This window comes from Martes martes, assembly GCF_963455335.1.
Source record: "Martes martes genome assembly, chromosome: 6".
Taxonomy (NCBI): Eukaryota; Metazoa; Chordata; class Mammalia; order Carnivora; family Mustelidae; genus Martes; species Martes martes.
In genome coordinates, this window is record NC_137893.1 from 45,609,347 (window position 1) to 45,624,121 (window position 14,775).

At 40.1% G+C, this 14,775-nt stretch overlaps 1 protein-coding gene across 1 annotated transcript in view; it reads right to left on the minus strand.

Annotated features, from left to right (window-relative positions):
• Positions 1 to 1,399: 1,399 nt before the first annotated feature.
• CYB5R4 (cytochrome b5 reductase 4) overlaps positions 1,400 to 14,775 on the minus strand; it is an 85,757-nt gene continuing 72,381 nt past the window's right edge. Inside the window, exons 15-16 of the mRNA XM_080805608.1 lie at positions 6,738 to 6,902; positions 1,400 to 2,012 (exon numbers count right to left, since the gene is read on the minus strand). Of these exons, the coding sequence (XP_080661734.1) occupies positions 1,958 to 2,012; positions 6,738 to 6,902 (220 nt within the window). The 3' untranslated portion in view covers positions 1,400 to 1,957. The remainder of the gene's footprint in view (positions 2,013 to 6,737; positions 6,903 to 14,775) is intronic.

Genomic DNA, 14,775 nt, shown 5'->3' on the forward strand with positions numbered 1-14,775 from the left:
TATGCTTAGCGAAATAAGTCAATCAGAGAAAGACAACTATCATATGATCTCCCTGATATGAGGAATTGGAGATGCAACATGGGGGGTTTTAGGGGGTAGGAAAAGAATAAATGCAACAAGGTGGGATCAGGAGGGAGACAAACCATAAGAGACTCTTAATCTCACAAAACAAACTGAGGGTTGCTAGGAGGAGGGGGGTAGAGAGAGGGTGGTGGGGTTATGGACATTGGGAAGGGTATGTGCTATGGTGAGTGTTGTGAAGTGTATAAACCTGGTGATTCACAGACCTGTACCCTGGGGCTAATAATACATTGTATGTTTATTAAAAAATTAAAAAAAAAACAGTAAGAAGAGGAATGAGGAAGAGATACATATAGAGAGTAATAAAGGATTTTGTGGGCTTGAGGTGATTAGAAGAGGATTGAAGAGAAAAACGTTTAGAAAAGATGAGAAAAATTTTGGCTGGCGTGGAAATGACTAATATATTCACTAATAAACTACAGAAAGGTTGTTCCCAGAGAGTTTACAATCTCTCTGAGGAGAAACAGGAGGTGGCAGGGAGGCAGAAGCTACAGAATGTTCCAGTTAACCACCAGGGAGCACTGGCAGCCAGGACAACTGGGTCCCGCCAGGCTCAGGGAAAGAGGGAGGTGGGTAGAATGGGCCGCAGGAGCAGGAGGCCCGGGAGATGGGTCCCCCAGCCACCAGAACATGTGCAGCCACATCAGCTGGGGGTTTGTCATTTCAGGAATGTTAATACTGTGTTCCTGGGGAGTACTGCATTCAGTGAAGATGTAGCTATAAATTGGAGACACCTCCCACCCTCCCCTTTCTGGGAAAACCAGGCCGCTGTACTAAGAGGGAAAAATCTCAGTTCCTGCAGCAGCCACCTATGCGTTCAACAGTTTCCTTATGAAAAGCTCACAGTGACTCTTCTGGATGTCCTTTGCTAAATCCCAGTCTGGGAAGGTACTTGGAGGCTGCAGGCAGCACGGGGGGTGGGGAGGGGAGAGAATGAATTACCCACACACCAGAGCACCGAAGGGCACCCTGCTGAACTGCCAGGTGTGCAGGAAGCAGCCAGCCAGGGAAGGCAGCATTTAGGACACACTGTGCCTCTGGATGAGCTCAGAGAGAATTACAGTTTAACCCATCCCCAAGCACCAAATGATTATTTTAGGTCATGGGACCAGATGCCACACTTTCATGATCTTTCCTGACACCTCTAATTTTGGCTAGGAATCAAAAGAGTTGTTAAGATTCTCTTCCACTCTCTGACACATCTAATTCAAAACTGCATATGTGAAGTGTCTCCAGAATCTTCTATCGTTGCCTTTTAAATGCCCCTTAGACGCAGACTGGATATTGCTGCATTCAAACACATTTCCACCACAAGAATTAAAAAGTACTAAGTATACTTTTATTCCACTCTGTATCAATGCCACACACAAACACACACACACACAAATGTTTGGATCACTTAATAAGTTGTAACATTCCAAGTTTTAATAGTATTACAAGGACATAAACGATCATTTCCTGAGTTAACAGTGCAATGTAAAATTTAATCTGTATTGCTAAGAAGACATTTTACGGCATAGAAACATGATCAAAATGATCATTTACTTTATCATGTCATAAAACACAAGAGCTTACTGTAAAACAGTGATACACTTTAAATGGTAAGGAAGTTTGTGACTCATCACAAAAGACTCCTGTATGGACTTGTTGCCATGATTGATTCCAGGTCAGAGATCAGTAGTAAAATAAGTTATGGTACAAAATAAAGTCAACAAGTCATCTATACGGAAAGAACGGTTGATTTCATTGAAGAAACTGAAACCTGGATTCTAGTTGACCTTCTAGTTAGTATGTACAAAAATGTGCTCTTAAAAAATCCTAAGTAATCACAAATTTAGACAAAAACAGTTGAATAAAGGACAATGACAGCTCTTCATTATGCTGTAAAACTATGGATCTCATCTTTGGAAAAGTTGAGCTCATGCAGCAACCTGAAAAACAAATACAGAGTACATGTTTCTTTGGGAAAATGTTTAAAAATAAATAAGTAAGATCAAAGTTTATCATCTTAACCATAGTATTTTTTTCATTTTCCCTGCTTAGTATGTATTTTCTAGAAAAAAAAAAAAGTCCCAAAATTAACACTTCTAAAAAAATTATCATTTTTCGATATCACCAAATATCTAGTCAGTGTTCAAATTTTGATTATCTAATAAGTGCCATAATTTTTAAGTTTGTTTAATGCCAATTTAAGTCTACTCATTGTGATTGGCTGACGTCTTTTAGGTGCCTTTTGATCTACAATATCCCTTCTCTCTCTTTGTTCTGCAGTTTCTTTGTTGACAAAACCAGGTTTTTATGTGGTGAGCCTCCCAGAGTCTTCATTTTGCCTCATCTTTGTGGTGTACTTTAATAATATGTTCTGATGCCCTCTTTTTAAAAAATATGTTCTGGGGCGCCTGGGTGGCTCAGTGGGTTAAGCCTCTGCTTTTGGCTCAGGTCATGATCTCGGGGTCCTGGGATTGAGCCCCTCATCGGGCTCTCTGCTGGGTGGGGAGTCTGCTTCCCCTCCGCCCCCTGCCTGCTGCTCTGCTTACTTGTGATCTCTCTCTCTCTGTCAAATAAATAAATAAATAAAATTTAAAAAATATGTTCCTAAGTCCTCTTATTTCCCACAATTTAATAACCGGATTGAGAGGCTTGATTAAATACAGGTTCAATTCTTTTTTGATAAGACTACATCATAGGTGGTGTTTTTCCATCAGAAGGCACATAATACCTGACTGCCTCTCTTTTTGGATGCTAACAACCATTGGTGATTGACGTACACATCCATTAATTCATTAGGGACAGAAGTTGGTGACACATACTACAATTCTTTCTTCATTTATCACCTAAGGAATTCTACAGAGAAAAACAAACTTCTGCAAACTTATTATGTAGTTACTCAGTAGGAGAGCTCATACAAAAAGGCAAATAATTGCATATTTTCCCCCCTTTATTCACCGGTTTTCAAAGTAAGGAGCTGATCCCCCTGGCATTCTATCTTCATTCTCTCAAAGTGAACAAGACAAGCAGAAATACTGCTCAAGTATATTATAATTCAACTTGGAAAACATTATAAATAGAGACTGAAATCTTAGAAGTAGCTCTGTTTAAAATGCTGCTGGAAACAGAGAAAGACAACCACCCTAGGGTTTCACTCATGTGGAGTTTAAGAAACAAAAAAATGAACAAACAAAGAAAAAAAAGACTCTCGAATACAGAGAACAAACCCGGGGTTGCCAGTGGGAATGGATGATATAGATAAAGGGCTCAAGAGCCCACTTATTGTGATGAACACTGAGTAATCTACAGAAATACTGAATCATTATCGTGTATGCATGAAACTAACATAACACTGTATGTTATAAAAAAGAAAAAATGTTGCTGAAAATAAAAACATTTATTTAGTAATCACTATATGTAGTCCCTGTGCTAATCATTTCACATGCCTAAGTATTATTATTTATTCCCTTGCACAGATGAGTGTACTAGCTTGGAAAGGCTGAGTAATTGGCTCTAGGACACCCGCTTAGTGATTTCAAGATCACTGAAAGTGGTAGAGCTGGGATTCAGACTCAAGTTAGCAGCTTCTAGACATACACACATATTCAGACAAAGTAACAGTCTGGCACAGGAGCCATAGGACCAATGGGGTACAATAGTCAAGCCTCTCGCTGGCTGAACTCATCCAACCCTTCCAGCCATGCCCGCTGTCCCTCACTGGCTAGTGGCTTCACACTGGCCATGCCAGTCTTGTCTTTGGAATATCTGACTCCTCAGTGTGTCTGCTTGTTCCTCTGCCTACCATACCCTTCTCCACCTCCTCTGACCGGCGACATTTTGGCCATCACTCAAAGAACGGGTCTTCCTCCTCTCTCTCCAATACATACCCCTAGGTAAAAGTAAATTGCCTCTTCCTGAATTTTCAGAACACTTTGTTTTTACCTCTTATAAGAGTGTTTATGATATTCTGAGTTCTATTTCAGTTATCAGTGTGTGCATCTGTTTCTACCACTAGACAGTGTGGACCTCGAAAGCAGAGACGGTTTTATTTATCTATGTACTCTACAAGTGGGTACTGCGTAGATGAAAGCACATTAACTGAGCAAGTAGTTATCTTGCTCTTTAACTATATTATAGTAAGATCCATTTCTTTCTCTGTTATATCATACAAATTTAACAAATTTTCACCAACATGGAGAGTATGTTTGATATGGTTACACATATGTAGCAGACATGAGATTAACTTTGGAGGGCCTCAGGGAGGGGGCCTCAGAGTCATTTTTCAGGACAGCAAAAACTATGATAGAATAAGAGACCCAAGTAACTGCCAGGTAAGAGATACACCACATCCATTAAGATGGTTAAGACGAGGAAGTCAAAGAAATGAGAGACCTAAATGAGATGCCACAAGGACAGGTGCTATGAATTGCAGGTACAGGCACTCTTCAGAGATACTGTGGACTCGGTTCCAGATGACTGCAATAAAGCAAATATTGCCAAAATGGCAAGGCAAATGAATTTTTGTTTTCCAGTGCATATCAAAGTTATCTTTGCACTACAGTCCAATAAGCATGCAGCAGCACTGTCAAAAAAAACAATGTACATACTTTAATTAAAAAAATTCTCTCCTGCTAAAACACGCTAGCCATCATCTGAGCTCTCGGCAAGCTGTAATCACTGATCACAGATCACTGTAACACACATAATAATACTGAAGAAGCATGAAATATTACAAGAATTACCAAAACAGAGACACAAAGTGAGAAATGCTGTTGGGAAAATAGCACTGATGGACTTGATCGCTGCAGGGTTGTCACCAACCTTCAATATGTTTAAAAAAAAAAAAAAGGCAGTATCTGTGAAGCACAATCAGGTGAAGAGGAGCAATGAAATGAGATGTGCCTGTACTGATGTGAATTAGGCCACATCTCACAAGCAACTCCATGTAGCACGCTCGAAGGTGAGCAAAAGCAGGGACCCATTGATGACGATCAGTGACAGTCCCGAGCAATCCTAGGCAAGCCAGCTGGGGCAGCACAGAAAGATTAGCTCAGAGGTAAAGTTGAGAAACTAAAACTGGAGAATTATAGTCAATTTTAAAAATGTAGGTATACGAGGATCTTGGCTACCTTCTATTTAATTCCACGCCCACCGAGGCTCCGGTGTGCAAGGTAGTGGGCTAAGCCTTGCACACACGGCACGAGAATGAGAGGGAAGAGCCTGCAAATAGCCCATCATTCAGGGGAGAAAACAACCCACTTCTTTAGGAGGCTGGACAAGGGGTTCTTCCTCAGTCAGTTAACTGCACTAAGTGGTCTTTTTTTTTTTTTTTTTTGCACTAAGTGGTCTTAAAGACAGTCTCTTTCAATGCTGAAGAGTTTATGATTCCCATCATTTAAAAGGATTATTATGCTGCAATCTATAAAGTAAGCCTTAAGATACATCTAAAATAGCAGTGCCAATAAAGTTGAAGAAGGTATCTCTTAAACTTTTTCTTCTGGAAAATTATTTTACTTCAAATCATATAGTTAGTCTTCACTATAATTTTAATAGTTCTAACTCTAAAAGATTAAAAACGTTTAAATTATAATTTAAAAATTTAAGCTGAGAGTGCTTAAAGAACATTTTTCTGAAGGTATTAATATCCACAAACACACTTAAATTTAATTAAAGTACTTTTAAAAAGCAACATGAAAAGAAACAGTTCTCAATGTCTTTATTTATTGAGGTTAATCTTTTTCTTAATTAAAATTAAAAATAAGATAGCAAGAGAGGAAACTATCCAGAAAATGTTAGGTGTAGCCATATTTCAAAAACAAGGAAAAACCAGGCATTTAAGGCAGTCATATTTTAAAATCACCTAGACATCCAATAGTAGCTACATTTAACGAAATATTTTAAAGTGTCATTTTAGATTTAAATCAGGGCAAGGTGAATTTGAAACAAGATGAACACCACCACTAATGTTTCATTATCCAGACTCAACTCTTGGTCTTTGCTTATTTGTGTTCTAGTCTCTCCTGTCTTGCTGTTTGGCTTTCAGTCACTGTAATTTACTAGCTTTTGCCTAATTGCGGAGAATGGAAAAAAAGCCAAAAGCTACAATGAGACGGACAATGCTTATTAATTACTCTATGTTCTGAAGCTGTGGTGTAAGAAGAGGTTGAATCCAATGTCCCACCTAAGACTGTGGCACCAAACTCATGAGTATGTATCCATACTGCCTGTCATTAGCAGAGATCTTCACTCCCATCTAACTCCATGCATAAACCTGGCCTCCAACCTCCCCCCGGCATGAAGGTTAATAGGTTACAGCCTATTTTCTTAGGCTGTAACAGACTGTTGCAGTGCTGCTGTGTATGAATGGGAAGAACAGAGAGCTAAGTCAATTGCTTTTTATAGATGATATGCATTTCAGAGTTTTGGGTATTCTTTTTTTTTTAAGATTTTATTTGTTTATTTGACGGACAGGGATCACAAGTAGGCAAAGAGGCAGGCAGAGACAGAGAGGGAGAAGAAAGCTCCCTGCTGAGCAGAGAGCCCAATGCCGGGCTCGATCCCAGCACCCTGGGAGCATGACCTGCACTGAAGGCAGAGGCTTTAACCAACTGAGCCACCCAGGTGCCCCGAGTGTTGGGTATTCTTTTCCCTACCACAGTACTACTCACCTTATTCCTTGTTCTGTGAAAGGTGTTGGTCCACAAATGCAGATGAGGACTTTGGATTTGTCTAAACTTCTCTTCAAAAATTCAGAAAGAAGAGCTGGTGAAATGTGTCCCCGCTTGCCATTCCATTCAGAAGTAGGTGCTGAGAGAACAAATTCAACATCAAATCTAGAGAAAAGAAACATTTTTAAAAAATCTATTATTTTAAACATATTATTAGCATGTTTCAAGTTCATGAAAATGTTTTCTTTTTCCCCCTTGAGAACAACTTAATGCAAGAAGAGCGATACACTACTAGAAAAGCACTAGAATACATTGGAAGCAAAGACTTAACAAAAACATACAGGTAAATGCATATTCACTGACGATTAGCTTTTGCTACGGCTAAGAAGAGTAGTCTGGCATTATTTACTGGATTCACTAGAAAGAGACTTCCAAGGGATCTCAGAGAACTCCACATTTCTATTAATAATCTGCTTGTATAACCATAAGAGTCTCTTAATGTCACAAAACAAACTGAGGGGGGCTGGGGGGAGCAGGGTAGGTAGAGGGTGGTGGGGTTATGAACATTGGGAAGGTATGTGCTACGGTGAGTGCTGTGAAGTGTGTAAACCTGGCGATTCCCTGACCTGTACCCTGGGGCTAATAATACATTATCTTTATAAAAAAATTAAAAAATTAAAAAAAAATAATCTGCTTGTATAAATCACAGTACAGAGCAATTACCAATGACATGTGCATTTTAACTCTGACCTGAACCTCTCCAATGAATTCCAGACTCAAGGGCCTATGTGACTTCTTACTATTGCTGTCTCAATCGCTTCAACCTCAACTTATGACCTCCCTACCACACACCTGATGTTATCCTTGTGAGTGGTGCCATTGAACTTGGTTGCCAAAGCCAGGGATTTATCCTGGAGACCTTTTCCTGCCTCACCCCTCATAGGCACACCCTTGCCAAGTCCTCGCTCCTAACCGTGTGTCTGCCTGATTCTGTCTTCACATGCTGCCCATCCTCTTTCTTTCTGCCAATGATCCTACCATGCCCCACTCTTCAGTTCTTAGCTCAAGCATCATTTCCACAGGGGGAAGCATTGCAGCCCATCAGCCCTTTGTTATATGTGGTGGAGAAATGTCTCCCTTTCCCTTTTCTTCAGCTTGTAAATATGTGGTCATCAAGATGACTAGTCCAGAAGTCCACCTTCCCCATTAGATCATGAGCTCCATGAGAATAATGCTTTGGCTGTCAATGCACCCCTAGTGGCTAACACCCAGGAGGTGCTCAAACACTAAGAAATAATACACAGGAAACAGGAAACGTACAGAATTAAAGTCAGAAAGAAGAACATCAAGCTAAGTCTCACCACATAACTACAGACCATTTTCCCCCGTAGTTCTGTAATCTGTTGAGTGAACTGCTGGTAAAGAATCAGAGTAAATTAAACATTTTATGTTGTACCTGCTCTCCAATGTAGCAAACACCAATTAATTCTTCCCACTTTTAGTAGCATCAGATCAAATGATTTTCTACCGTTTCCAGTGAATAACTGAGATATTTTCTCAAGGCTAGCAGAAATGAATCATCCATTAATGTCAATCTTAAGAAAAAGCGGAAAGGAACAGTTTCCCTTGTGAGGGGGCTGGGGGAGCCAAGCATCACAAGAGAAACAAGAGGACCTGATGCTGCTCTCCCTCACATCGCTCTGCTGCCGCTGAGTTACAGGTCCCCAAAACAGACTGGCATGAAGCACGACAGACCAACTCAGAGTGCCTGCCAGCGGTGAGAAAACCAGTCCTAGCTCTCAGCCAGACCCCAGCCTCTAGGTCTTATTTGCCCATGTGTAGGACAAGGTGGGAGAACTCTATGATCCTTATTCTAGTATTCTGATTTTATATTTAAGAACCCTACAGAATTACCTTCTATTTTTTACCTCTGAGGCTCCCAGGTAGTTTTAGCAGCACTCTAATCTACTCTGTACAAAAGAGCTTCCCAAAGACTTACTTTTACTAACCGATTTTTTCCTGGCTAGCATGTAAAATTAAGATAGTTTTAGATAATTCTAGAATGTTGTATTTGTTTATTGCTCCATGAGGGCAGGATCCTTGCCTGCCTTATTTAATACTGGATCTAGGCTTGGCTTGAGGAAAGTGTGCAAAAATGCCTGATGAATGAATAAAGAAATGTATTTACAAAGCAGCCATATTGGTCAAAAGTAAAAACTGTACTTTTTTTTTAAAGATTTTATTTATTTATTTGACAGAGAGAGATCACAAGTAGGCAGAGAGGCAGAAAGAGAGAGAGGAGGAAGCAGGCTCCCTGCCAGGCAGAGAGCCCCATTCGGGGCTTGATCCCAGGACCTTGGGATCATGACCTGAGCCGAAGGCAGAGGCTTTAACCCACTGAGCCACCCAGGCGCTCCTGAAACCGTACTTATTTTTTTAAAATATTTTATTTATTTATTTGACAGAGGAGAGAGAAAGCACAAGCAGGGGGCAACAGGAGAGGGAGAAGCAGGCTCTTGGCTCAGCAGGGAGCCCGATGAGGGGCTCGAGCCCAGGACCCTGGGATCTTGGACCTGAGCCCAAGGCAGACCCTTAACCAAATGAGCCAACAGGCACCCCTAAAAACTGTACCTAGAACAACAAAGTCATGTGTTGGCATCTATGAAATCACATTAAAAATGTACATGAACTCGTAAGTGCATTTTTCTGGGAGGACATAACCCTTCATCAGATTATCAAAGGAGACCCAAAACAGCTGCTGAAATACTATCTTAAGACATTCCCAATTACACATAGACAACTGGATAAAAGATAGCAACTGCCTTGCTAAATTAAAGATAAAAAAGTGTCTCCTCTAGCTCTATTTCCAACAAGTCTGTCACTGGAACAAAACGGGGAAGATATATAGATCAATAGTGGTGTCCCTCTCATCTGAAAAAAAAGCTCACAATTTTCTTTTACTGAGTTGTTTAAAAAAAAAAAAAACAGCCTATCATTGGCATACTTTCTGCAGGTGTCCACTGAAGGGCGGTAAATAACTGAGATCCTTATATAAATGGTGTAAACTTCTCATGCATTTCTTATTTATTCACACAATGGTCCCTTGACTGTAACTTTTGGGCACTCAATGAAAAAAGTGAACGGCCACATGGGTGCAATTTTTAGGGATATTGAAAAAGGCTGCTATCTTGCTTATCCCCTTCATAGGACTAGAAGAGCTTACACTGGAGTAGGAGCCATATCAAGTTAAGACTCAAGAACACTTAAAAAAGGGATCCTTTCAACCCTATCAAGACACAGATGGTTACTATGGAATCCTCTCTTCTGGTTTATTCTGGAAGAAGGCCAAATTGCCATCTGAAACAATCACAGTCTTGAGGCATAAGAATAAAAGTTCCGAAATTCCTTCCTGCCCTACGATTTCAAAATGCAGGAAAGGACTAGAACTCTTGAAAACGTTACCTGAAAATAAATTTAGATCATCCATAAAGTGCAAAGCAACATAAAAAGAGAATGAAGAGAGAAAAGAGACCTGCTCCTAGAAAATGTCTGTGTGTTCTAAATGTCAATGGCAGTAAATAAGCTTGTGAAAAAAATTCTTTTAGAGTAGATGGATAATGATCTGAGATGAAATATCTTGACATACAAATGTATTCATTCAGTTTAAATCCTATGCAGAGCCCGCAGTCATCCAACAACCAAGTCCCTCCTCCAGGCAGTCAGCTTCTGAAACCTACCTCCTTCACATTTCTTACATGCGTCCCCTATCCTTCCATGTTTACTACCACAACTTCACATGAAGCCCTTAGACCTCTTATCTAAAATACTGCCCTAGGGGTGCCTGGGTGGCTCAGTCATTAAGCATCTGCCTTTGGCTCAGGTCATGATCCTCAGAGTCCTGGGATCAAGCCTCGAATCGGGCTCCCTGCTCGGCGGGAAGCCTGCTTCTCCTCTCCCACTTCTGCTGCTTCTGTTCCCTCTCTCGCTGTGTGTCACTCTCTGTCAAATAAATAAATAAGATCTTTAAAAAAATGAAAAAGTAAAATAAAATACTGCCCTAATACCCTCAGCCCAAATCTATCTGACACATCATTGCTATTAGTTCTCCTAAAAACCCTGATCCCATCTTACAACTTTGTGCTTTTGAAGCTTCCGTGATTGGTAACTGCCCAGAGAATAGTATTTTAGGGTATCCAGGGCCTAAAAGAAAAATACTAGATCATATGGTATCTGTCTTTCTCATTTTCTCTATTCCCCTTACTATTATACTCTCTAGCTCCATCCATGTTGTTGCAAATGGCAAGATTTCACTGTTTTTTATGTGGCTGAATAATACCATATGATTTCACTCACACATGGAATTTAAGAAACAAAACAAATGAGCAAAGGAAAAAAGAAGAGAGAGTGAAACAAACCAAGAAGCCGACACTTAACTATAGAGAACAAACAGGTGGTTACCAGAGGGCAGGTGGGTGGGGGATAGGTGGAAAAGGCGGTGAGGAGTAAAGAGTGTACTTATGATGAGCACTGAGTATTGTACAGAATCATTGAATCACTATACTCTATACCTAAAACTAACAGAACATGTTAACTATACTGGAATCGAAATTAAAAACTTAATAAAAAATACCAGAAAGAGCAAGAAGACTTGTTATTTGCACACAGGAAAATAACTCACAAAATAAATAGCTAGGGATTAAAATTTGATAAAATATCAAATTATGGAAACACTTCTCAAAATGAATCTGATGAAATACTGTGTGCTTCCTGATGTTGAATGGTAATCCATGAGAAAAGGCTAACCTATCAAATGAGTTTGGGACTACTGGGTTAAGAAAACGTAAATAGATTTCTTCAGAATTTCTCGAAACCTTGAATATGCTAATTTCCCAGCAAATCTTCAAGGAGGTAATATGGTATATATTCTTTCTCAAATTTATTTATTCACAGAGCCCTTTAGCGGGGAACACATGAACATTCCAAAAACACACTCCAAGAAACACACCATTTGAGAGGAACAGAGTGTTTAAGGGTCCAGATTAGGGGTCCACATATCTGAACACATCATAGGCTGGAGAAAGAGAAAGGGGTTCGGGCACATTTTCCATTTACTTTTGACTCTGAAATCATCGGCTTTTGCTAGATCAACTGGACTGAAATACTGCTAGTCCTAATGCGGACACCAGAGTACAGAAACAGAGCCAGTCATTATCTACAGAGCCTGTGGGTAATAAAGGGAGACAAGCTTCCTTCCCATGTGGCCAGAGCTTCCCATGCCCACGTTGTACAAACTTACTTAATATATGAATTACACTTACAGTCTTCCATTCCCTGATTTTAACCTACCCTGTTTCTTTGGCTGCAAAAGGAGAGGATTTGAAGTGATCACCACTAAGATTCCTTCTAAATAGATCTAATTAATCGTTTTATTTTTGCACAAAGTTATTTCACATTGTTCTCCAATATGCAATGTATATAGTTCAACAAAACTGGACCGGGCTCTTTTGCTAAATGCTAAATCACTCAACATACTGGCCCTTATGGTTTTTTGCTCCAAAAATCCTATCACCCAAATTTCTTCTCCTGCTCACAGAAATGCTAATTGCTTCCCAAAGTTCAGCTCCAAAGCCCCTTCTTCCATTGAAGTTTTGCCATCCCCACCCTCACAAAAACAGAATCACTCTATAACCTTTGTAACATAGGATTTGTACCTCTCAAAGTACGGACTTTACTGTTACTACTAACCTTCAGGACTTCTCCACCACTAGGTCTTCTTACTCGCTCTGTATCTTTTCCCAACATTAAGAACGTTTTGCAAATGGTGAGTACACAGACATGTGAAGTGAGGCACGTGATCCATTGGTGCCTATAACGGGGTACACAACCCCGTCCTTTGTGCCCCATTCCTTTGCTGCTTGGAATCCCTTTCCTTCTCTCTTTCCTATATGCCCTAAACATTAATCTCATCCTTTCTAAAGGGAAAATAAGGACACTAACATATTGAGTGTGTGGGGTGCAATATTCTGTGCTGGGTATTTTATCTTTCTAGAGCCTATTTGCCAAAATATATCAATAGTCTTGGTATTCTCTAATCTGATGATTCTTCTGACGAATTTTTATCCTGCAAAGAGCGGTACAGAACAACTTCTAATCTCTAGACCAAACAGCAGGGGATTGGTTAAATAAATCATGGTATGCTTACATGATCAAATACAATGTAGCTATGAAAAATCATGGTATAGTGCAGGTTTTCCCAACTGGCACTACTGGCCTTTGGGGATGGGTATTTCTTTGTAGTGAGAGGCTGCCCTGTGTGCTGTAGGAAGTTAGCAGCCTTCCTGGCCTCTACCAACTAGATGTCCTCAGTGGTGATGATAAAAATGTTTTCAGACACAAATGCCCCCTGAAGTCATGGTGGCAGACAAAAATTACTCCAGATGGAGAACCACTGCTTTAAAGTAGTCTATGCACAGAATAGGCATAATACACTAAGTAGAAAATGTAGTTATAAAACATACAGTCAGTATGACTACATTATTTTAAAAAATACAAAACAAAAAGATGAGTGTGTGTCCGTGCACACGTGTTTGTGTGTCAGAAAGAGAAAGAGCGCTTTACTTAAAGAAGGTTATTTTCTCCAAAAATGACTGCTCTGAAAGTGAAGGAAAACACTTGTTATATTTCTGTATTACAAAATGTTGCCCAGAAGTCAATCTCCCTGTCAAGCTATCCTACCCCTCAAAGATCATTCTGCAAAAGCTGAGAACTCACAGAGTTAGGGCATTCTGCTGGGATGGGACCTCATGCATAACACTGTTCAGTAGTCAAGAGAAAGATAAGTGAAGTTCAATTTGCATTCCAGTTTACATAGTAATTAGCGACATCTACTACCATACATATTTGCTTTCTGTTTTCTCTCAGTTTTCTTTAGAAAAATAAATGTGTGAGATTTTGCTAGATTTGAAATTTTTTTTTAAAGATTTTATTTATTTACTTGACAGACAGAGATCACAAATAGGCAGAGAGGCGGGCGGGGGTGGGGGGGAAGCAGGCTCCCACTGAGCAGAGAGCCCAATGCAGGGCTCGATCCCAGGACCCTGGGATCATGACCCAAGCCGAAGGCAGAGGGTTCAACCCACTGAGCCACCCAGGTGCCCCAGATCTGAAATTTTTTGAATGGAGTCTTAATTACTGGAGTTAAGACTCAAGTGTAATAACATATTTGGATAAAATTCAAGTAAGCTGTTTTCTGTTTAAATTCTACACTTAATGGAACTTGATTGAAATAGAAATATCCAAAAAAAGTATTTATGATATACCTGTGTTCTGCAATTCTGTGAAGTTTAGCAATGTGGGTCAATGAAGAGATATATCCCCTGGATTGCATGGGAAAATAAGCCAACACGGTATGTTGTTCACTGTTGTGCCCTTGTATGAAGGCACATGGTAGAAGCTCCCATGTATTTAATGAATGAATGAATGCTACACATATGCTAACTCTGGGTGAGGCACCTACATATACAGTACCTCATTGACCTCCATACCCAAACAATTCTATGATGTAGGTATTGATATTCCTATTCTACAAATGGAAAAACTGAGGCCTTAAATGCTAACAGAAACACAGATGTGAGTAACTAAAATAACTTTGTATCAAATCTGAACTTTTACTTTCCTTTTTTGTATGGGACTTAACAATCAACAGTGCTACAAAACCCATCAATAAGCTTTTAAGGTTAGCTTTCTTATAAAGCCTCAGAATATGGTAACGTTGCAGAGAGACATTCCACAGCCATCTATATAAGCACAGCCTTTATGTCTCCAGGGACTGTAAATTATACAACGCTAGAGGTCAGTGCCTCAAGCAAGGACAGCTGCGTCTCTAGGAAGAAGAAGGAGGAGGTAAGTGAGCAGAGAGAGAGTGAGAGCACAGAAGCAAGAGCGGAGAGCAAGGAGAGAAGGAGAAGGAGCAGAAGAGGAAGGGTAAAGGCAGGCCAGAAGTCAGAACACTAGCACTTTTCTCTGCAAGGTGGAGAGG